At 36.8% G+C, this 22,354-nt stretch overlaps 1 protein-coding gene across 2 annotated transcripts in view; it reads left to right on the forward strand.

The window, feature by feature from the left end:
* OLA1 (Obg like ATPase 1) overlaps positions 1-22,354 on the forward strand; it is a 104,187-nt gene that overhangs the window by 76,632 nt on the left and 5,201 nt on the right. For both annotated transcript variants that reach the window (XM_059476234.1, XM_059476233.1), the window contains exons 8-9: positions 20,044-20,184; positions 20,872-20,968. In XM_059476234.1, the coding sequence (XP_059332217.1) occupies positions 20,044-20,184; positions 20,872-20,968 (238 nt within the window). The remainder of the gene's footprint in view (positions 1-20,043; positions 20,185-20,871; positions 20,969-22,354) is intronic.

Raw genomic sequence — 22,354 nt, forward strand, 5'->3', positions numbered from 1 at the left:
TGCTGATATTGTCCTTCATTGGGTTTAATGGGATTCATTGTATATTGAGTCTTCCTCTTGTTCTCATTCATTGGCACAGTAGTACATTCCTGAAGCAAAAATGTATTTCAGTCCAAATGGCTTTTATTAAAGAAAAAAAAGAAAATAAAGTCTTACACCTAATACATTGAAAACCTGCACAATGTTGCCGATCTAAACCATGTGATGGTACTTCCAGCTCATGTTTTATTTCAGAGGCTCATTAAATGCATACCTGTTTTTTATTTAATAAAATCTTAATGTCCCAGGATATTCAGAATAATGAAGTGTGCATGCATGTGCATATGTGTTCAGTTTCCCATAGGATTTTTGAAAATTATTATTAGTAGTATTATTTAAAAATAACTTGATGGAGGGTAAATGTTTGTATTTGGCTCCCTCTATCTGTCTGTCTCTACTTGTCTTTGTAAACTAACATTTTTTCATAACTTGATGCATTGTATAGATTAGAATCAGCAGATAAGATGTCTACAAGTATTTTATATAGGCATTTGATAAAATAAATAAATAAATAGAAGTATGGTAAAGAGACACAGAAGACCAGTAAGAAATTTAGTTTTCAAGCTTAACAGCAAGGTTAATGTCTTTGTGCTCAGACAGTATCTTGTTGAAGTACATTTCCATTCCATTCAGTGTCTAATTCTTGTACTAGTCTTTTCTTAAAGACGCAGCTATATGATCAGTACAGTAAATAGAAATGTGGGTTTAGCTGCCTGTCTTGCAGTAGTGTGTAGTGTCTGATAGCCTTTTGTTTCTGGTCTCTAGTTATGTTAGTACCCTATTGACATAGAAGGTAACTAGATTGTTCTATTACTGATTTTTGACAAACAGAAATTGTTTGATATGCTAAAGCTCTTTCTGACAGAAGATAGAAAGTTTTGACAAACATGCATGGCACAGCAAGTGTCCAATTCTAAAGAGCAAAATAAATGCAAACCACCATTATGGGGAACACAAACAGCCTGAAAGCAAGTTATCAGTAAGCAAATAATTGTTGAACTGTTATGAATGGAATAGGATGTTGAAATAGGGCATGATTGGCTGATGTTACATATGTCCTTGATTACCTTCCTTGTGCTTTTATCCTAATAAGTGACATTCTTTGTATTCCCTTGGATGGCTAGACAGTCTGACACTGAAGAAGAATAAATATTGCATGTGGTACACATTAAGCTGTCATCTAGGACAGCATTTATAAAAAGTAACTAGAAAAATTCATAAGAAATTCTGCAGTGCTACAGTTTCCTGGCTCCAGTCATAATTGTCAAAGTTCTTGACACATTCAGGTCTTCTGAAATGATTTGGGTTTACAGCTACTTGGTGTATGAATAATTATTAAGGATTCATTTTTTCTGATAATGCAGACTGTTAATGTTCTCAAAATGATGCATTTTCATGGAAGACCATGGACTGATAAAAAAAGAAAGCCAAACCAGTGTTGTGTATGTAGCCAGTTCTCTTGCAGCAGTTGGAACTAAAAGATGTATTTTTATAAAATAAAACCAAGTGATAAAATTAAGGAGCTCATTTTCAAATGCTGTCTTTGAATTTTGGTAGAAAATCCATTATGAGCTCATGTATTGTTACAATTATTGTAATTTGGAAATGGACCTTTTTAATGTAATATATCGACCTTCTGTTTTTCTGCACTGACTTAAAATTAAGACTCAAAAGCAACATAGCAGGATATCATCATCTCTGCAAGGGCAATGAAGAAAACCCCTTTTGATCTATCTAAGCTGATGAGTTGGTGTTTGAATGGTAATTATTTTACTCTTTAATTTCAAGAAGAGGGAAGTGTAGGAATTCCATTCTTCGTACTCTTAAATCCCTGAATTCCTTGTGATGCCTTGAAGATTGACCAAGAAATATTTAATGGCCCATTTGTGCTTCCATGTATTTATCTGATGCCTAACACAATACCATGGTACTCGCTGCATTTTGACACAAAAATTTAAGATAAATATTTTAAAGGCTTCTCACAGTTCTGTCACTGGCCATGTCATTGGAACTGTTCACTGCATTCATGGTATAACCTGGTTTTGCCTTATATGAAAATGCAACCTTCTTTCATTATTGTTTAGTTCATGAGAATAGGGGTTTTTTTATTATTACTATTTTTTTACTGAGTTAAACATATCCCATAAGGAAGAAAGGAAAAAAGCCTGTTACCACCTCATCAAGTTACTTGAGGATTAACATAATTTTATAGGTGACATTGTGCTTATTCCTCTTCCAAGCAGCCTATAACTTACAAGATCTCATTGTGAGTAGCTTGGAATGGGAAAATAGACCCATTGGCTCTTTCATAAAATTTGCATTTAATGTTAAATGGAAGTCTTAAAAGAGTTCTTAGAAAAAGGTTGGAAAAAAAATCTGTATTCATGTGAAGGGATAAAGCTGAAACACCTGTTTAGGTTGAAAAAAGTTTTCTCCGAGTATAACACTACTCAAATGTTACAGGTAACTGTTAACTCTGTGGACCACTACAGAGCACAAAATATTTGCCCAACTGGTAAATTGAACTGTAAGCCCCACTGTGGGAAATTGCTTTGCTGTGCTCCAAACAGCAGTTATCTTAGTAATTGTACCTGAATTCTTTTGTGGCTAATAGACAGCTCATGTACTTCTTACCATGACAGAATTAGTTTATTGCAATATTTTAATAGTAAAAATTTCAGGTAAGATGTGTTGATGTAGTTTGAGATGGGCTGAGTGTGATTTTTAATTGGTGCTCTGAGAGCACAGGCGTTGGCGTTGACAATGTGCATAACCCTGCATTTCACATTCTAAACCGGCACTCGCAACAAGGAGCTTATCAGAGCAAATTGTCTAGTCCATCCCCTTCCTCACTCAAAACCTAATGACCCTTTATCATCATGGTTTAGATTGCTGGACACAGATGTGAGAAAATACAAGTAATCTACAGGTAACTACAGTAGCTGCACTGATGTTCTCAGAGAACTGACTGCTGGGAAGATAAAAAGCTTCCCACAGAGCCTGTGACTTTCCAGCAGCAAAGCACATCATGAGCTCATACATGAAGTTTTATTTGCTGAAGATTCACAATAAGATGCATTAGGACATTCAGCAGGGTCCCTTCTTAGATGAGCACAAGAATTCAGTGGGGTTGTTAGTTGATGCACTAGTGCATGGCTTCACACTAAAAAACTAAAACTAGAAAATGCAATGATACCGGTAACATTTCTTTTTGAGAACACCACAGACTACAGCTGTAATGTATTGATGTAGTTTGTTCCTTGTAGTAAGTCATCTAATGTCATTGGACTTTTTGTCCTGCTATGGAAAGTATTCAGGTGTGAAGCAAACGTTTTGTTAGGAAAAAAAGCTGCTGGCTGTTGAAGCTAGCAGGACATGCAAGATACAAAGAAGTAAAGTCTTATAGGAAAAGACTTGTGTATAATTACCATCTTTTTTACTCAGCTTTTTTTTTTGTTGTTGTAATCATAAAGTAGATCTTACAATCTGTGTTCAGGTATTTTGCCAAGGAGTGGGAAGGAAATAAAATATTCTTCAGATAAATTTCACATACCCTAAGGTTAATAAGGTAATGATCTTGTTTACTATTTTTAATTTTTAAAAAATTTCTTTTTGTAATTCAGTAAGTTGTTTTTAGTGATTCAGTTAGGTTGAAATGTATCTATTGAACCATATGGGAATGATCAATGGCAATCAGTCTTTCCGCACTCTTTCTCTTCTAAAGTAACTTGTGTATGAGCAAGTTACTTATGTAGAAAAAAATTAATATGAATGCTGAAATGCTTTTTTTTCCCCCCTCTTTTTTAATAATCTGTAAATTTAGAGGTTGTGAGGAAAGAGATAACATGGCATGAGAAGTACAGCTCATCCGGAAATAATGATTCACAGAGGGTGGTATTAATTATTAAGCAGCAGTAAGCGTTACAGTGGTCATCTTTGCAGAGAGTGGTAATCCCTCAAAAAGCCTAAAATGCAAGCCTAAGAAAACCTGTGAACAGCCTCCTCCCACCCAGAAAGAAAATAGAAATCTCACAAACACCATATCCCTTCCTTTGGCAGTATGAACAAGACAAACTTATGTCTGTTTTTTAGGTGAAGTCCTTCTGCCTTGTTCAGTCATCCTCAAAGCTGCTGTGTTCTTAGGGAGCTGCTCCACTGACAGTTGCTGCTGTTGGTGCCAAAGCTCTGAGCAAGAGGGCTGGCTCTAAGGCTGTGCCTCGAGCTGAGCCTGTGGCCACAACAGCAGTGTCCTTAATTTTCTGTCCTGTTGTTTGATTCTCCATGCAAGTCAGCTACAAGGCACTCTGAAAACTATATAATCTTTGCTACTCACTCTGCTCTACTTCTTTATGCCCAATTTCCAGATTATGCCAACCTAAATGGTAATAAGCAGAACTCCGTATTGCAGAGGCTAACAGACATGGTCTGAGAAATTATTTTCTGTGATTACACATATCTTGTGGTTTGCAGTAAAGACATGCAAAATGTTTTCTATTGTTTACTAGCAAATATGACATATGGGGAAATAAGTATATATTCCCTTGTTCTGTTTTGTCTTTTGATTGAGGAAGACAAAAGAAGTAAAGGACTATACATTCTGAAAGAACAATTCCCCCCCTTTTTAAAGTTTTAAATTAATTGCTATGAAATCCATGTACAAATTGCAGCAAACATTTGATGTATCCTTTTATGGAATATGCTGTGTTTCATATTCAGTAGTGGCTTTAATTCTCAACTACAGTAGGCATACAGAAAACCAGAAAAAACGTTGGCTGTTACAAAGTTTTGTTTGAGCTTTTTAAACTGAGTGATTAGCAGAAATAATGACCCTGTCAGCCTTAATCACATTAAAATGTGGTTAACATCATTTAATTTTTTCCACTTAATATGCGAAAATTTCCAGTAGATTTGCAGTGAAGGCCATTGAAATTCCATTAGAACAAGAATAAAAATTTCAGGCATCATTTATTCAGAGAGGGAATAAAGGTCTCGTCTGAAAACTGCTGAATCTTCCTATTAGAGAAACTATGAATCATTGTATTGAGCAGTACCTTTAGCTTCTATAGTACTGAATCTGGGTTGCTTCTGAATGAGTGGAATGCATTTTTAGCATGGTGCTTTTCTGAAAATTGCAGCATGTAAGTGTTTTTTCAAATTCAGTAAGAGCTTTCTCTGTAAAGGATTGTTATGTAATTTGTTTTAACTGCTGTAGGGCTGGGGAAGTGCTTCTGGTTTAGGCATCTCATCACTTAAGTTCCGTACTTTGTGTTATTTTTATTGCAACGTAAATAAATGTCCTCTTTCTGATTGATTCATAATGTATAGTTGGGCTTTCTTTGTGGTGAAAAGCAAAATTGAGGATGTGCACAGCTTCAACTTGAATATTGTCATACGAAGTCTTTTGCACTGTTGGCATTTCTTATTGTGGGCTCCACAGGTTTGTACCAGACAAACATGTACAATAACCTTGAACGTGCTAGAAAAACTATCAACTATCTTTTCTGAGAGAAATTTTTGTTTTGAGGAAAGACACAGAATTAGTTAGTGTTACCATGTTTCACAATTCTATATTTACATCCCCATTTTTTTGGTGCTTTTTCTGTGTAAAGATAAGATTTTATCTGGTAAGTGGAAGCACTAACAGTACAACTATATGCTCTGTGCTTTTCTAGACTTTACTGAGAGACTTGTATCTAATATTTTTTTATAATAGATATTACTGTATATATGTGGTATACATCTTTATTGTCTCTGGTACTTAAACTGTGCAGTGGATTGTTTGTTTATTTTTGTTTACTAGAATGGTATTTTATACCTGAGCTTTGTTTATTTCAGCCTATTACATAAATACTTTGTCCACTTTTTAGTGAGAAAAATCATCAATATCCATTGGATTTGTGCAGAACGAATTTCAGAATGTCAGTATTTGTACAATTTATTTTAAAAAACTATAAGAAAGTACAGTAGTAGATGATTAATGTAATACTAAATACTGTGAGATACACAGTGGTAAAGGAATTTTTCTTTGAAATAGCTGTTGCTAAATTTAAGAATTGAGCAGACCTAAGAGGGATTTGCAAGTGTCTCAGTTGCACCTCTGTATGTTGAAGCATGAATGAAGCTGAGCAGGAAGTGGGTCTGTGACCAGGAGCAGAGCTGGTAACCCTGCAAAGGAGATAAAAGGAAGTAGGGGTGTAGCAGTGACCACAGCAAGGGTAGGAGGGAGGTGTGAATTCAGTGAAGTGCCAGTTCTGAGAGTTGCCTTTGGAGGCATCATGCTAAAGAGCTCTTGGACCAGGATGGAAGGCTTTGAAGACTGGAGAATGACACTGGGAGAAGAAAGCAGAGTGAGCAACAGAATGTGAAGAACTGTTGGATGGGAAAGTGGCCATATTTTAGGGAAAATTATCAGAAGAGACTGCACTCAATAGATTTTTCTCCTTGGAATGCATGGCATGAAATTCAGAGGTACTATGTCTTTTTGTTTCTGAGCTCTTAGCAAGTACCTGTGACACCTTGCAGCAGAACAGCTTCTAATTTACTGAGGGGCAAATGCTCACTGTAGTTCCATTAGCTCAAAGGTAGGTTTGTGTAGTGGGTATTTAATGAGTACATTCACTTTAGGGTTCAGCATGTTTATTGGTGGCTTTTTTATAAATTGGAAATTATGTCCTGCTATATTAAGTGTCTTAATGCTGTAATGGGACACATTTCAAAGTCAGAAAATGCCACAATGAAGATTGTTAGTGGTGCTTAGGGGTGTACCTTTCCTTTATGGCCAACCTTGCTCCATGGAAAGGACAAGCTTGCTCTTGAGGATGCAGTAGGGTTGGGTAGGTAGGAGACCCCTGATGATGGGATTCCCTTTTCCTGAAGCAAAACTCAATACTGTAGAAGGAAGGCCTTATGTTAAAGCCACATGCCTGGAGATTTGGTGATGAGGGACTGGATTTTTTGTCTCTTTTAAATCTCCGTTTCTGATACCAAGTAGGAAAATTTAATTTAAAAATTTTACATACTTCAAAATTAAAACACTCTTAATTTTCTTCATTTGACCAGCTAGTATATTGAAGTCCAGTGCTATTATTAGTGCTATTTAAAAAATTGTACCTTGTTGAAATTTTGAGATGACTTACTGCCAAGCTGTGCTTCAGCCACCTCTTCTGCTTTACCTGTGCTGTCCTTGTGAGTGGTACTGGTAACTAAGTATGGTATAGAGGGCTACTTCTGGCTTTATGTACATTTTATTTTGGAAGAGCAGAAGTCTGGTTGTCCAGGAGTTTTGAGTCTTGTTTCCTTACAACAGTGATCCCACATTTATACTCCTCCTTTAGGAAGCAGTGGCATCAGGCAGTGAGCACAGGTAGCATCAGTCTGACAGTCCTACTGCTGCTGGTCAGCTGGCCAGCACTAGCCAATTCGAGTATGTGGGGCTTGAGTTCTTTCTGCCTTCCTCCCAGTGAAGGCATTGGTTCTTACAAAAGGTGTAGGAACTTGATTTGTATGAAATTGAGACCTCTTTGTCCTCCTGTGCATTTCTGCATAGCGTTTAAGTACTTCTGAATTCACAAAGTGTAGTGCTTCCTTGTAACTATATGGTAATCCCTAAATTACTGTAATCCCTCCTCTGCATTCAGTACAGAACCAGTTATTGTTGGTAGCTACACAGTATAATGACTTCCATAAATTAATTAAGGTGGTGATTTGTTGTGGATTTTTTTAAACACTGGCTGATTGTTCTGCACTTAGTATTGGGAGGCAGTTCACAGAACCTTGCTGCTGCCTTGGGTTGAAAATGTTCAGCTAATTTCCAGCCTCTGTTTTTCCATGGCTGGTTTATTTCATTGGTGTTAAGGCAGCTTTGTCCTGTAGACTAAATAGTATCTTATCTAATTGGTGTTTATCTCCTTATTTAAAGCAGGTATTATCAGTTTTCTCTTTCTGTGTCATTTACACAAGGTTCAGATCCCTCTGATAATTTGAGACCTGTTGTGAACTTAGCTGACCGCAGCTGCACGCAGGGCTCCGTATGCTTTCAGGAATACCTTATATGCAGATACAATGCATCCTGTTAACAAAGGGAAGCATTTCCAGTAGGATCTGTAGATGATATTTTCCTTTCCCCTGTTGCATTGTCCTGGTGGCTTAGATTTGCTTTGAAGAGCACTAACCTAGTGTGAACTCTCTTCTCTGTCACTTGCAGTTGACAATGATGATGACTTTCCTTGAGGAAAACGTCTCCTGCCCCTGCATTGAACATAAAATTTGCATGCAACTAATGTTTGTGTCAAGGTCATTAATGTATTTAACATGATCAGTCCTAAATTTGATCCTGGTGAATTTTGATTTAGTACCCTAAAAGATTCATTTGTTCTCCTGTTATCATATCCAGCGCATTGCTCAGTCCTCAGTCTCTACAAATCCACTTCCCCTTCTTCTCCAGCTGAATGAGTAATTTTACACACAGCACACTTTAGAGATGCATTCCTCCTGCACAGAAAATCATATGTCATATCAATGAGAGAATAAATTTATCAGGACATGCTTTATTTTTTCCTTTAAACCAAATTACTTGTGTTTACCTAAGGTTATTTTCTGTCATCATTTCTTCTTTGATGGTGTCATTACTCAACCAAACTAAGACTAAAATTGCATTGTGTATGTTGATTAAGTGACTCTTTGGTGGAGAAATGCATAGACTATCATTGCCCAGAATAGCTGCCCAATATGATATTTTAGTATTTTTCCTTTGGCTAGGTCTACTTTTAACCATCTGTTACTTACTGGGGCTCTTCCCTCTTGAGCAGGTCTTTTCCAAACTCAAATTCTAGGCTGCTTCTGAAACAGAAGAAAATGTGAGCATTAAAATAGGAGCAGTGCTTTTAATTGAAAATGTCATTGAGAAGTTCATTGTTACTGAAACATTTCTCAAACTGTATGTGCTAGAAGAGTGTAGGTGATTGCTTGAAGCAAATAAACAGCATTTCTCATGGTAAGAAAGCATCTGGATGGAAGCTGAATAGTTCAGTGTCAGTAGTGCTTTGGATGTTTGTATTGTTTTTGTCATCACTCACGTAACTGTTTTCAACTGCTGTTTTGGACAGTAAGAATGAATTTAAAGAAATTAGAAATCATTTTATAGAGGCTGTTAGAAGTCAGGATTTTTTTTTTTTGCTTGGGAGATGATTAATGTTTTACATTTTTAATGACTGCACATTTCTTGTCATAGTTTTTCTTTTCAGTGTAACTGTAGATCAGATGACATTCCTTATAGTATATCCCATGCATGTTTGAACTACTTTGAAAAAGTGAAATGATGTAATGTTTAGCTACAGAGAAACGTCAAAAACAATGCATTTATATGATATGAAAGATTTGCAAGTGCAAGCTAGCAATTGATAGTAATATTATAATTAGCTCTTTATAACAGCCTGTTTTTTATTCATGAACATTTTCATTTATGTTGACAACTCTCATGTTTGCCACCACACATGGAGCCTTTTCTTTACTCAGGAGAGACTGAACACGGATTAGTATGATTTTGGGCTTACATTCTGACTTTATTGAAAAATGGTTTCTGGGCCAAGTCACAAAAATAAAAGTAGCTTGCTTTTTAGGTTTGGCTTTTTGATCCTATTGTTAGTGCTAGTGTTTGTAAGGGTAAAGCATACTACAGAGCACTGTAACTTCAAGGTGGAGTTCTTCTCAGTGAAATTGGTTTTTTTATTGTTGAAATTGCTGAGGGCATTGAATGCTTCCTAATTCCATAACTGATACAAAAATGAAGCTTGGTAAGCGAACAATTTTATAATAAATCAAATTTTAGTTCTGTGCTTTCAAATAAAAATGTTTTGTGCATACCCACCCACAGAGTAAGATTATTTACTTCTGACAGAAATATACTGTGTCATTCCATTTTCAGCCTTAAAAATCTGTGTCTAACAGATCCTTTAGTCTGTCAGATAAATGAAGCGTGACACTGATCCAGATACTTATTCTGGCATCTGAAAAAAATCAAAGTTACCATTCCCCTAGGACAAGTATGTTTTAGTAGATGATTCAGACATGGTTAATTTTTTTTTTCATTTCACCATAGTTTGGACAGGTAAACAGACTGTGTCTGTGGAATTGAACATTTCTGTGACAGCTTTTCAAATTAGTGAAGTACATTTCATACAAGGCATCTCTGCATGCTGTGAAAATCCTGAACTCATTTAGTGCTTTACTCAGACATGGACATGTTCATATGACAGTACAGTGTATGCTGTTGGATTTATTAGACATTGTTTTGGGGAGGTTTATCAGCAGGAGGCAGGACTGAGGCCCATCACATAATTTTATATGAGTGTCTCAGGCATATAAGGTAAGGGTTAGTTTCTAAAGCAGCCTATGAAAAAAGGAGAGGGGAGATGCTTTAAGAAGAAAATGAGAAAGGGAGCCCTAATTTAAGTACTCTGAATTGCCCTCAGAAGAGCCTCCTACTTCATTAACTATATAGGGAGCAGAGCTAGATTAGGTGTCTAAATCAGGGGTCTGAAATAAAGCCTTGTATTCTTTGAGTTGCTCTAGGTTGAGTATTAACCATTCAATATCTTTGATGTCTTTTTGGTCAATACTCTTATTTATTAATGGCTCATAACTTTTTGAGTTTATATATTTGAGACTTTACTATAATAGCATTGATATGAATTGTCTTGCAATGTACAGGACTCTCAAGAATAGTTTTCATGTGACATAAAGAAGTCCTGTCAAGAGACAAAACTTAAAATTATTATGCCATAGCATAAGCCTGACTATGGAATAGGAACTCTTCTACTAATCTGTAATAGTATCTCAGTTATCACCAATTTGCATGGAAGCTTTGTGACTGAGATTTGCTCCTTCTGCTATGATTTATGAATGAATAATTGTTAAATTATTTTGTTATAGTTTTCAAGATATCCATTGTAAATTATGCATTTTATAAATGAGAGCAGAAAGAATGACAACACGGGACTTTAAAAGTATCTTTCTGGTCCAAAGTATATGTGCTTAAGTAGGGCTTGTTGTGCCCATAACTAGGAAATGTAATATGCACAGTTTGTTGCAGTCTCTGTTGTTATGTGGGTTCATCAGTAGTTGAGTCTTGGCTGTTCTTGATCCTTGCAACAGCCATCTCTTTTTTGTCTTTTTAGTTCAGACGGAATTAGTGTTCCCAACTGGCAGCCCAAGGAGAATTGTAAGCCATTCATGTGCCGGCAGGTGCTGCAGTGGCAGTGTAGTACCACTTGTTGTTTGTTTGAGTTGGTTGTGATACCAATTTGTAATTGGTTTCACTCACCTTAGTGGGGACCATAGTTTGGATAGAGATGTTACTACAGTCTTGGAAATCAGATCAGAAATGAATGTTTTGAAATTGGATTTTAAGATCTTTATTCTTCATAAGTGATGCATCTTACAAATGTTTTACCTTGACTGAGCTTTTGTTAGATTATATAAGCTGTATAATGTACTGCTAAATCTTTTTTTAGTGGGAGCTATACATATATATATCTGCAGAAAAAATTATCCTGGATTATTTTACTTCTTTGTCTTTCTACCATCTTGGTGTCTTTTAATTCAAAGTCACTGCAATACACAAACTTTATTTTTCTGTTATGCATGCTTCTCCAAGAAATTTTCTGTTCATTAACTACTGTTGATTCTTGATATACAGGTTCATGTTCTCTGATATTACTTCTTTCACAGCTCCCACATTTTGCTAACCAAAAAAGTTTCATGTCAGTTGAGGCAAATCTTTATATGAAATACATTCAAAAAGTGGTTGGTCATACATACAGATTTGTAAGTGAAGCATTGTGTCCTTGTGTGTTTTTAGCATACCATTAAACAGCCAATATCTCTGGGTAGCTCTCTAGACCAGGCAAGCTGAGAACCCTCTGCTACTGCCATATTATGTTAATTTGTTAACAGAGCTTTATCTTGAGGGCATAAAGTTCTTTGATAGGGATTTTCAGAATATTGCCTCGATCTTTAAAATTCTGTTGTCAACCATTGTTTTCAGCTTGGAAGAATCCATTTATAAGTGATCTCATATGGGATAATTTTTACTCAGGAGTCCTGCCATTTATAAGCATTTTTCAGTAATAATTAATGAAATTCCTGATTGAACTTGGCTCCATGGCATTGGGTGTTTTTTGGGTGGTTGGCTAACTTAAGACATCCTGTCCTTAGTAGTCTTTACTTGTTCCTACAGCACCTTTCAGTTATATTGGCACAGCCATTTCTAAGGATATGTGGGAAAGTGAACTGGTCCATTTTAAAAGGCAATAGCTGGAGAGGGGAGCTATGAAAGAACTAAATTCTCCCTCCAAAAGCTGCTTTTTTACTGGATTGTTTTTATTGGTGAACAGCTTGAGTATGCCTGCAGGGAGTGCTGTAGGGGCCCTGCTCCATGTGCTGCAGCTGCTAGCAGAAAAGCAAGTGTAACATCTGGACGGGTAAGGAATGAGATGAGAAGCTCATGTCCAGGTTCTGAAAATGTTTCTTTAAAACCTGGGATGCAACTTGAATAAAGTAGTAGGTGCAATACTAGTCACCCCATCTAACAAATGATTTTGCAGAATTATTGGGGATTTAAGATAATGGCCATGATAGAGATCAAGGCTTTGGAAGAACTTGGCTTTGACACATGAGGCAGAGAACCTGGGATTACTTACATTTCAAAGGAGAATGTTAAGAAGTTATAAACCCATCTATAATAAATGTCAAATAAAAGTGTTGGTCAGGAAAGGAACCTCCATGATTTTGTTTTTGATAACAGTGTAAGTTGAAATTACAATGAAGTTTAAAAATTTTAAATCTGGATCTGGTAGAATGAGATACTTGATGCACCCATTCTGCCATAAGATTCCTGTGATCATGGGATGTGTGGCAAGTCCCTAAAAGGTAAAGAATTTTAAGGGCTGTTCCACTTCTTGTTTTGAGGCTCAAGTCAATCTGTGTTAGGAGATGTCAGTGACATTAATCATTTGAGATGGGTCCTCCACGCTGGCCTCTTAGAATGTTCAGGTGGGTGCAGTGACTAAATATTGGAGGTGTTATGGACATTGGACTATGGGAAGATGCTGAGGAGCTGAAAGCACTCAGGATATGCAGGATAAATGCAGAGCTGAGCTCCTCAAGCTCTTGTCCTGAGGGGCTGACAGGAGGTGCTTGGCCAGGGAGCAGCCCAGTGCATGGAGGCAGGGCTTTTGTTCTGAACTGTTTCTAGAAAGCATTTGCAGGTGAAGGCTGGGAAAGGGCTTTTCGAAATTGAAGGATTGCTGTGTTTCATCTGGCCAGCTGGGAACAGGGAATAAAAAAATAAACTTATAATCATCACTGGTGATTTAAGACGTGGTTGCTGAGGTCTGTAACAGGTACTCCCAAACCTTCTGTAGATTGGTCATCTTCATAAAAACTCATCATGGTGAGGGAGAAGGTACCTTTTTACTCCTCTATGTTTTCCTGTTTAGTCATTCTGTCTTCTTATGTAATGCAAGAAGAAAGGGATATTCAGAGAAAGGCAGTTAGAGCACAGTGCTCCACTACAGCAGAGTGACAACCACCTGTGCTTTCCTCTTCCCCTTCTTCACTTCTGGCACAGAGCATTTCTGTGATACAGAATCACACATTTGTTATACATTGTATTTGTATATACATTTGTTTTGTTGGTTGTACCATCCCATCCTTTGTTAATTGTAGAAATTTGGAATGAAAGGTTACTGAAGCTGTGTTTCTTATCTCCATAAGGATACATGTACATATTATCCATAAGGGTACATATATATGTTATCCATAAGGATAATATACATATTATCCTCATGTGAGAACAGTGGGACCAGATCTCCATGGATCTGTGCCTGGGACCAGATCTCCATGGATCTGTGCCTGCTACCAGAACAGAAGGGAAGGACATCACCCAGGCGCTGTGCCATGCAGTACTGGTGCTTAGGTAGATAAGGTCTTCCTCTCCCATCCTGCCAAATCAACTAAACCTATGGTCCTCATGGTTTTGGGAAGTGGCAAAAGAAACAATTCTTCCTAACTCATCATCATTTCTGATAATTTGTGGTTTCATTTGGAACCTCATAATGGATGTGATTTCAAAAGACAAAAGAAATTCACAAAGAGGAGAGAAGAAATAGAGTATTTTTAAGTCAATGATTTTTCTTTTAATTTCAAGAAAAATGTTGGAACAATTCAATGTTTTAATCCCCTAAAAGCAACCCAGTTGTCTTCACAAATTCATGTTGACACTTCATTACTTGTTTAGATTGTCAGATGAATCTAATATTTTGTTTGTGGTAAATGTAACAGTCTTGCATATAGTGAAAAAATATACTGCATATTGGGATTTTTATTAAGCCTTTAAAGGTTTCAGTGCCTCACAGCATTCTCATGAACAAGATAGGAAATAGTGGCTAGGTGGAAACTACTGGAAGTAAAATGTGCAAGACTGGTTGGAAGATAATACACAGAGCATGATTATCAGTGGTACACTTCCCCAACAAAGCATATCACATTATGAAACCTGCAGAAGCAGCTACTGGTTGAATGCTGTTATGTATTGCCATTAATGAGCTGGATGATGAGCACTCTTGTTAAATCTCTGGATGACCCCCAGTCTAGGAGATGTCCACATATGTGTAGAACAAAATTAGAACTTAGGAGCATCTCAAGAAACAGAAGAAATCATTAGGAAAAAATAGCCATGGTGAAGCTCCTGAGAAGGATTTTATACAGAATTAATTAACTGTGCAAACATAATATTAAAAATAGCTAGTCAAATGGGGTGACTCAATAAGTTATAACCTGAGCATGAGATAATGTTGCAGTGCTGTCAGAAAAAAGCAAATGCTAGACTGGGTTTAATAAACAGGAAAATCACCTGAAAAATTAGTTAATCCTCTATCTATTTGTAATGTTTATAAGATACTGTTATTGAAAGCTCTGAGAACTGCATTGGGGACTGTGTGCTTTCATAAACTTTTAGACCAATTGAAGAAAGTCCAAACAAAAAGGTTCAAAGTTAGAAGCAATATGTGGCTTACAAGGAAAGCTGAAAATAAAAACTGCCCACATTTTTAAAGATCTAAATAGGGAGAGTATATTCTTGGTCCACAGTCTATAGGCTCAGTTTAACTAAAATAAAGGTGGCTTAGGCTCCACCTATGGAAAACTTCAACAATAGGGAGCAAGCACTAAACAGATTGAGTTTAGAAGCCTTTAAAAATTGGTATTGTACAGAACTGCCAGCAGGAAGAGCCTGTTGGAATTTCTAAGTCCTTATTCTCATTCCTATCTGTGGATCTTTTTCCCATTCTTTTGTAAATTTTGATCATTTAGTTTTATCTTACCTACATTTGTTTCTTTCCTTCTTGTGCTGCCTGATATTTTCTTTTTCCCGGCCGTACTCTTTTGTTTCTGCTGGTTTTCACTCGTAGTTCAGGTGTAGAACAGAAAAACACTTGTCTCTCTTCCATTAGTTTTTTTGGTCTTGCTTGTACAAAAGCATACTTTCACAAATCACTTTCCTTCTCAGGGGTCAAGTTTTCAGATCATCTTGTCTTGCAGGTGTCCACTGAGCTTAAGCTTTCTCTGCAGCTTCTCTCTTCCATCACTACTTCAGATTTCCATCTGAACTCTGTCTCTGTTCCCAGCTGGATCTCTCATGTGAAACTCTCTCAAATATTGATTTGTAGGTAATGTACCTTCTGCAACTTTTATACCTTTTTATTTTGGTTGGCTGCAGGTTTTGGTTTTTTCTGCCTCAGTAAGCATCCCCATTTTAAAGTGAAGGCACCCCCTTCTGTACAACTCCCATTTCTGGTGTTCTTTGCTTATTGGCCTTCTCAGTGAGTGCCATCATTTTTAAACCTTTCTCCATGGTCTTTTGCATCCTGATTTAGTATCAGGAGTTAACTCTGGTAGTTGTCTTGATCCATCTGCACTTGAAGTCACTGGCCCCTGTGGTTTACTGGAAGTACTGATCATGCTGCTGATACTCCTTATGTCCTTATCAAACAACAGTCTCAGTGCTAGGTGGAAATGAGCATCTGAATTCCTCTTAAGTGTTTTCCCTGATCAGAAATTTGAGTGCTGCCTTCACTTGCAAGTTGATGAGGTCTGGTTTTGCACTTGCCTTGGTTTTGTTCTTGTGTCAGGCTTTTACACAGTCATAATATGCTTTTCTGCTTGCCATCACAGAATGAATGGATGTCTTGCTGTCTCTTGAGTCTGTATTTTTTTTCCAGAAAAGATATTTTGTCTGTTTTCTGGCATCAGTCAGACTTCCATTGTGGAACCCTCTCTAGTTGCTGTTGGCACACTCCTCTCCACAGGGAAGGGAGGAGCCAAGCTACCCCAGTCGGGAAAGTCTGTTGGATGTTGCAGAAATCCCACTCTCTTACACTGTTTTCACTTAGTTTTTGGTTTACTTTGTAAAGCAGGGTTTTCATCTCAAGCAATTCCTCATTTCTTAAAGTAGTTTCAGCTGTTAATCATGGTCATTGGTGCTGTCAGTTCTACTTTTTGGTTTTTTACTTTTCATTTTGTTACATTTTAGCATGCAGTGGCAGTTTTTAAGTATTAAAAGTCTTTAAGCATAAAATCCAATACTTTTCATTATTCATTTTCAAGTATAGCATGAAATAATGGAGAGATACTCCAGAATTTGCTTATCTTAAAGGCCCAAAATGAATGTACTATTGCTGTCCTGTTACAGACATACATAATTTTCTTTGGAAAAATTATGTGCTCAAATAAAACAGACTATGACATTAATTGTTACCATTTGTTAAGACCATTTTGATCTGTTTGGCACACTTGGTTATCTGTAACAGGAAGGCAAACATGCACTATTATTTTACTGATTATTAGTTAAGCATTCTACTTTGGGGAAAACGTGAATTAGAAATACATCAATATTTATGTTTGAGTGTTTACTTTTTTGTGTGTTTTCTTTATTTTGATCACATTTAGGGAATTCCTTGGTACTTTTTAGTAATTCCTGTGACACTGAAAGTCACAAAAGTAAAAGACTCGGGCAGAGAACCTGACTGTACAGAGTGTGATGCACTACCTTATTCTTTTAGAGAGGCTGTAGCAGGTCTGATGTCAGTCACTTCAGAGACCTTTAGACCTCAGTGCTCATTTATTGGTAAAATGTACCAGCTTTGCTCCTGCATTATGAAGATCGTCTGTCAACACTTTGAGATATTCTCCTTTGTTATTAAGCTTGTGATGCTCTACACTGTCAGGTTTTTTGCCAATTATAGTTAAGGTACAATGGTGTATTCACTGGATCAAAGTCTCACACTGGCGGTAGAGGAATGATTTGTAAGTCTTTATTCATCTGAATCGTACAATAGAATACCTGAGGAATGCAAATAATCCCTCTAAGGACTCAATAGAAAAGCTGTTAAAATGACAGTCTAAGACTATTATTATTCTGAATTGGTGTTTTAGCCAAAGTAATTATTTCTTATCTTGTTGTTCCACAATAGTTCTTAGTTTATTAGTTATGATGACCATATTTACCAAACAGAATTTGAATCAAATTTTTTACATTATTTTCATGCTCATTTCACTTTTTCAGGTTTACACATTTCATTCCATCTTTCTTCATGTGGCACATTATTTAATTAGTCTGGAGACCAGTGTTAGGTAATTCCTTAAAAAAACCCATCTATAAAGGATGTATGCACATGTGTCGAAGTACACTCATGAATCGTAGATTCATTTTGAGACATATTTTCTGTAAAATGTTGGCATTTATAAGCTCTGAACTTTGACACCCAATTTGTTAGCCAAAATAAGTTAGTTAACTGCAAATGTTAGTTTTAGAAATGCTGTTAAGTGTCAGATCTCCCATTGAGAAACACACCTTAATTGTGATTTTCAGTTCAGATGTTTCTGGAGGCAGTAGTGCTTCAGTATCAGTCCTGGATACCAAATTCTGTTTTCACTGGATAACTGGAGGCAGGAAAAGATTAGTATAATGAGGATTGAAGAACATTGACGGGGTATTTACATAAGTAAATGATAGAAGACCAGCCTTATATAACAAATGTGTGAAAACTGTTGAGTGAACTTCTATATTCTTTGTACCATCTAAAACCCTACTCAGTCGGCCATGCACTTAATCTCATAATAGCTCTGATCCCCTGCTATTTTCTCTGACAAATGTGTGTTGATGAACTTGTGGTTGACTTCATTTTTTTCTGAAGTGACATTTGCATTGATTATTTAAAGGTTTGCAGGCCACAGTTTCAAAGCACTTTAGTATAATAGCAGCTAAAACCTTGGTCTAAATCTTACAGATTAGCAGGACTGAGAAAAAGAACTCAGCAAGCATAAAGCCCTGTGCTGTATGGTGGGTGCTTCAGGTCTGAAACATTGCTGGCACCCAAAGTGCTGAGTTTTATGATTCCATTATTCGTGTACAGGAAGTATTCCCATGGCTCCTATGTTTGCTTGCTGAGCATAGAGCTGTCATTCTTACCTTTCATACGTGTTTAGAAATAGTGTCCTATTAGCAGTAGTGAACTCCTCCCAGGTAATTTATAAATGTCTCCCTTAAACTTACAATAAATACTTGCAGTCATGAATATGATGCTTGTGTTTAAAGATTTTTTTAAACACCATCTACTGCTCTAAAGTTTTCACAGAATCACAGAATATTCTGATTTGGAAGGGACCTACAAGGATCATTGAGTCCAGCACCTGACCCTGCACAAAACCATCCCCAAGAGTCACACCATGTGCCTGAGAGCATTGTCCATCTGGGTGAAGAAACTGTCTCGAGCACCCAAACTAAACCCCCCCTGACACCACTTCAGGCCATTCCCTCATTCTTTGGTCACCAAAAGAAGACATCAGTGCTGTCCCTCCTCTTCCCCTCAGAGGAGACTGTCACTGCAGTGAGGTCCCCCCTCAGTCCCCTCCAGGCTGAACAGGCCCAGTGACCTCAGCTGCTGCTTACACAGCTCCTCCTCAAGGCCCTTCACTATCACTGTTTCCCTCCTTTGGATACCCTCTAAGACCTTTGTAGCCTTCTTACATTGTGGTGCCCAAAACTTCCCCCAGAACCGGAGGTGAGGCTGCCCCAGAGCAGAGCAGGACAATCACACCCCTTGCCTGGCTGGCCATGCCGTGCCTGATGTACCCCAGGACACACCTGACCCTCCTGGCTGCCAGGAGGCTGCCAGTTTTGTTTACTTCAGTAGGGTAATTAACATTCAAAAACTAACACTGAGTTTTTAGCTCCAAATTTGTTGTTTCATTCAACTAAAAGAAATTATGCATAGCAAGCTATTGTAAATGCTGCCAGTTACTGAAGATGAATAGGATTTTTTTTATTTATTTAAAAATAATTGTAGTATAGAAGGCAGAAGCTTTGCCCTGGGACAACAGTAAAAAGGTGGGAAAAACCAGTAGAAACATGGAACTGTGTTGATCAGCCATGGCATACTCCAAGATCAATATGCAGAAAAAGGACATACAGCTTGCTATATAGGAGTGTAGTGTTCTTTCCTGTCTGCTAATATCAGCAGTCTTAGCTACTGAGATGCCTTTTTTTTTTTTTAATTAAAAAAAAAGTCAGGAAAAACTGAAGGCCCTCAGTTTTACCACATTTGATAAATATAATTCTTGGAAGTACCTTTTTCTCTCAGAAAGTTTTATTCACTTTTTAGATTGCAAGTATTTAACCTCTACCAAACACCTAGTTATTGTCCCAAATTATGCCTATTTCTGTAGATTAAATGCCAAACAGAAACCAGGAAACAGTGAAATGTTAATGGAGTACACCTGAAGCAATTGCTGCCTGTTAATGCCTTGACCTTGGAAAGCAATACACAAAAAGATGGCATCATAAATCCGTGCAATTCTTATGAATATGTATGTGCTACTTGATAATAATGAATGTGGTACAGCCATGCATGCACTACAAGATAATGTTGTGCCCTTTGTTGTCTACAGGTTGATAAAAATTAAAGAGTGGGTGGACAAGCACGACCCTGGAGCTTTGGTCATTCCTTTTAGTGGGGCCTTGGAACTCAAGTTGCAAGATATGAGTGCTGAGGAGAAACAGAAGTATCTGGAAGAGAACATGACACAAAGGTTAATTAGCATTCATTTTCCCTACACTTTATTATCAACTATTTCCTTGCAGTAATTTAATTGCTTGCGCTGATAGAATAATAAATGACAGAGTAATTACCATTATAAAGAGAGAATCTTCTCCTTTCTTTACCATGAGACAGAGTGAAAAGATTTATTTTAAATTAAGTTTTTAACTGTCATCTGTCATCTCTGTACAGTGTTTTAATTATAACATAGGTATTAGTTATGTATATTTTTGAGAAGGAATGATCACCAAAACTGTTTCGTCATCTATGGGGAATAAGGACAGCGGAGAAAATTTTGCCATAATTTTCTGAGGAACTATAATAAATTGTTTCAATATTGAATTTCAGTCAAACAGATACGCTTTCATGACCTGGAGTCCTGAAAATTGCATGAGACAAGAGTGCTGCCTGATAGGGTGATTTATATTTATCCCATGTTTCTGTAGGTTGCCAAATAAACAAATCAAAATGCTATCTTTATGATTTTGCAGTAAAAAAGTATTTCTTTTGAGGAGAGTTCAAAGTAAAAGGCTACTGCAATTATTGCTCTGTTCAAAAGTAGACCTGATATCTTCAAAATATGTGATGTCTTTCCACGTAAATTGATTACTTGGCGCATTTAGCTGTTTTATGTGTATGTGCTGAATGAATTGGATTCCTTCCCCCCTTTTTTTTTCAGTGCTTTAGCAAAGATCATTAAGGCTGGATATGCAGCACTCCAACTAGAATACTTTTTCACTGCAGGCCCAGATGAAGTGCGTGCATGGACCATCAGGGTAAGATTCATACTTATTCATCAGCTATATCCAGTTCCACACTATTGAATTCAGATTGATATCACTGACTTTGAAGTTTGTCATGGTGGCGGTTAGCTAGTCATTACAGATGAGGTTTTTGTCCAGGATAACTTTAATTATTTGTGAGCTGCTGAACAGTGAAAGTGGAGCTGCATTGATTGAGGCAGGTAACAATTGATTCTGCCTATTACATAGTCTGAATTTCTTCATCCTGTAGAATCTGTCTACCCTCCTCCTGTGGTCAGAGATAAGACGTACCAGTATTGTGCTTGCTTAATCTGTGTGACTGGGTTTGTCTGCAGTGAAATTGATGTTGCTTTTCATTTTGTATTCACTAAGTTTGTTTGGGTTGCGGATGGTTCATTCCTCCTGTGCTTTGCTGGGATTACATTTTAGCAATAAAAGCAATATAACGTCATTATATTCCTCGTGGATACACAGTTGGGCTCCAAATCCTAAAATCAGTGTGCAGTAATTCAGGTCTTTTACTGACTTTAGTATTTAGACCTAGTTTATTTTGATAGTTTTATATGTTTATCTGGGAACTTATGTAATGTCTAAAACAATATTATGTATTTTAAATATTGATGTAGAATGGTTATAGCCACAGACATCAACGGATTTATTCGCTTTATTCCCAGAGGACAGTAAGAGCTGAGCTGTAATGGTTTGCCTTTGAATGTAAATATGTTGCAATATAAAGATCAATATAGAACAAATATTTTGGAATGTGTACAGTTGCAAGCTCTTACCTTAAAAATTACAGCAATATGAACTTTTGAAGGTGCAGTTCAGTCTTTGAGCTTCTGTTTTTTGCATCAGTGTATTTAGGGCTGTGCAATGAGTTTCAGAGCTGTATTTAATTTCATTCACTGGAATTAATTTGTTTTCATTAATCAACATAATTTCCTGTAAATTTATATTTTTAATAGTACTGCTACAGATGTTTGTGTATGTGTTTTAGCACGTTAAACTTATTTTCTTGAAAGCATGTGTGGGGTTTTTTTAGCTTTTTTTTCTCATCTCTGTTTACATGATAACTGCTTGCTAAGGTCCCTGAAACAGCAACCAAAATAATATAAAAGCAGGATTTTATTGTTCTGATTCTTGCCATAGTTTCAAAAAAAGCATATTGTGAAATTCCACTTTTTTCAGTAGAAGTGCTTGCTCTTTATTAGAGAATTTGAAAGCTGGTTTATCTTAAGACTGATTGTGAGTATCTTTGATTTAATGTGCAAAGATACTTAGTCAGGTAAGCATCAGTGAGTAGCCATATTAAGCCAATACATCTTTTATTGTAAAAACTGTGCTTTACAGTGTCAGACTCCTTAGCATTTTAACATGCTTTATTAAGCAGCCTTTAGG

This window comes from Ammospiza nelsoni, chromosome 7 (assembly GCF_027579445.1).
Source record: "Ammospiza nelsoni isolate bAmmNel1 chromosome 7, bAmmNel1.pri, whole genome shotgun sequence".
Taxonomy (NCBI): Eukaryota; Metazoa; Chordata; class Aves; order Passeriformes; family Passerellidae; genus Ammospiza; species Ammospiza nelsoni.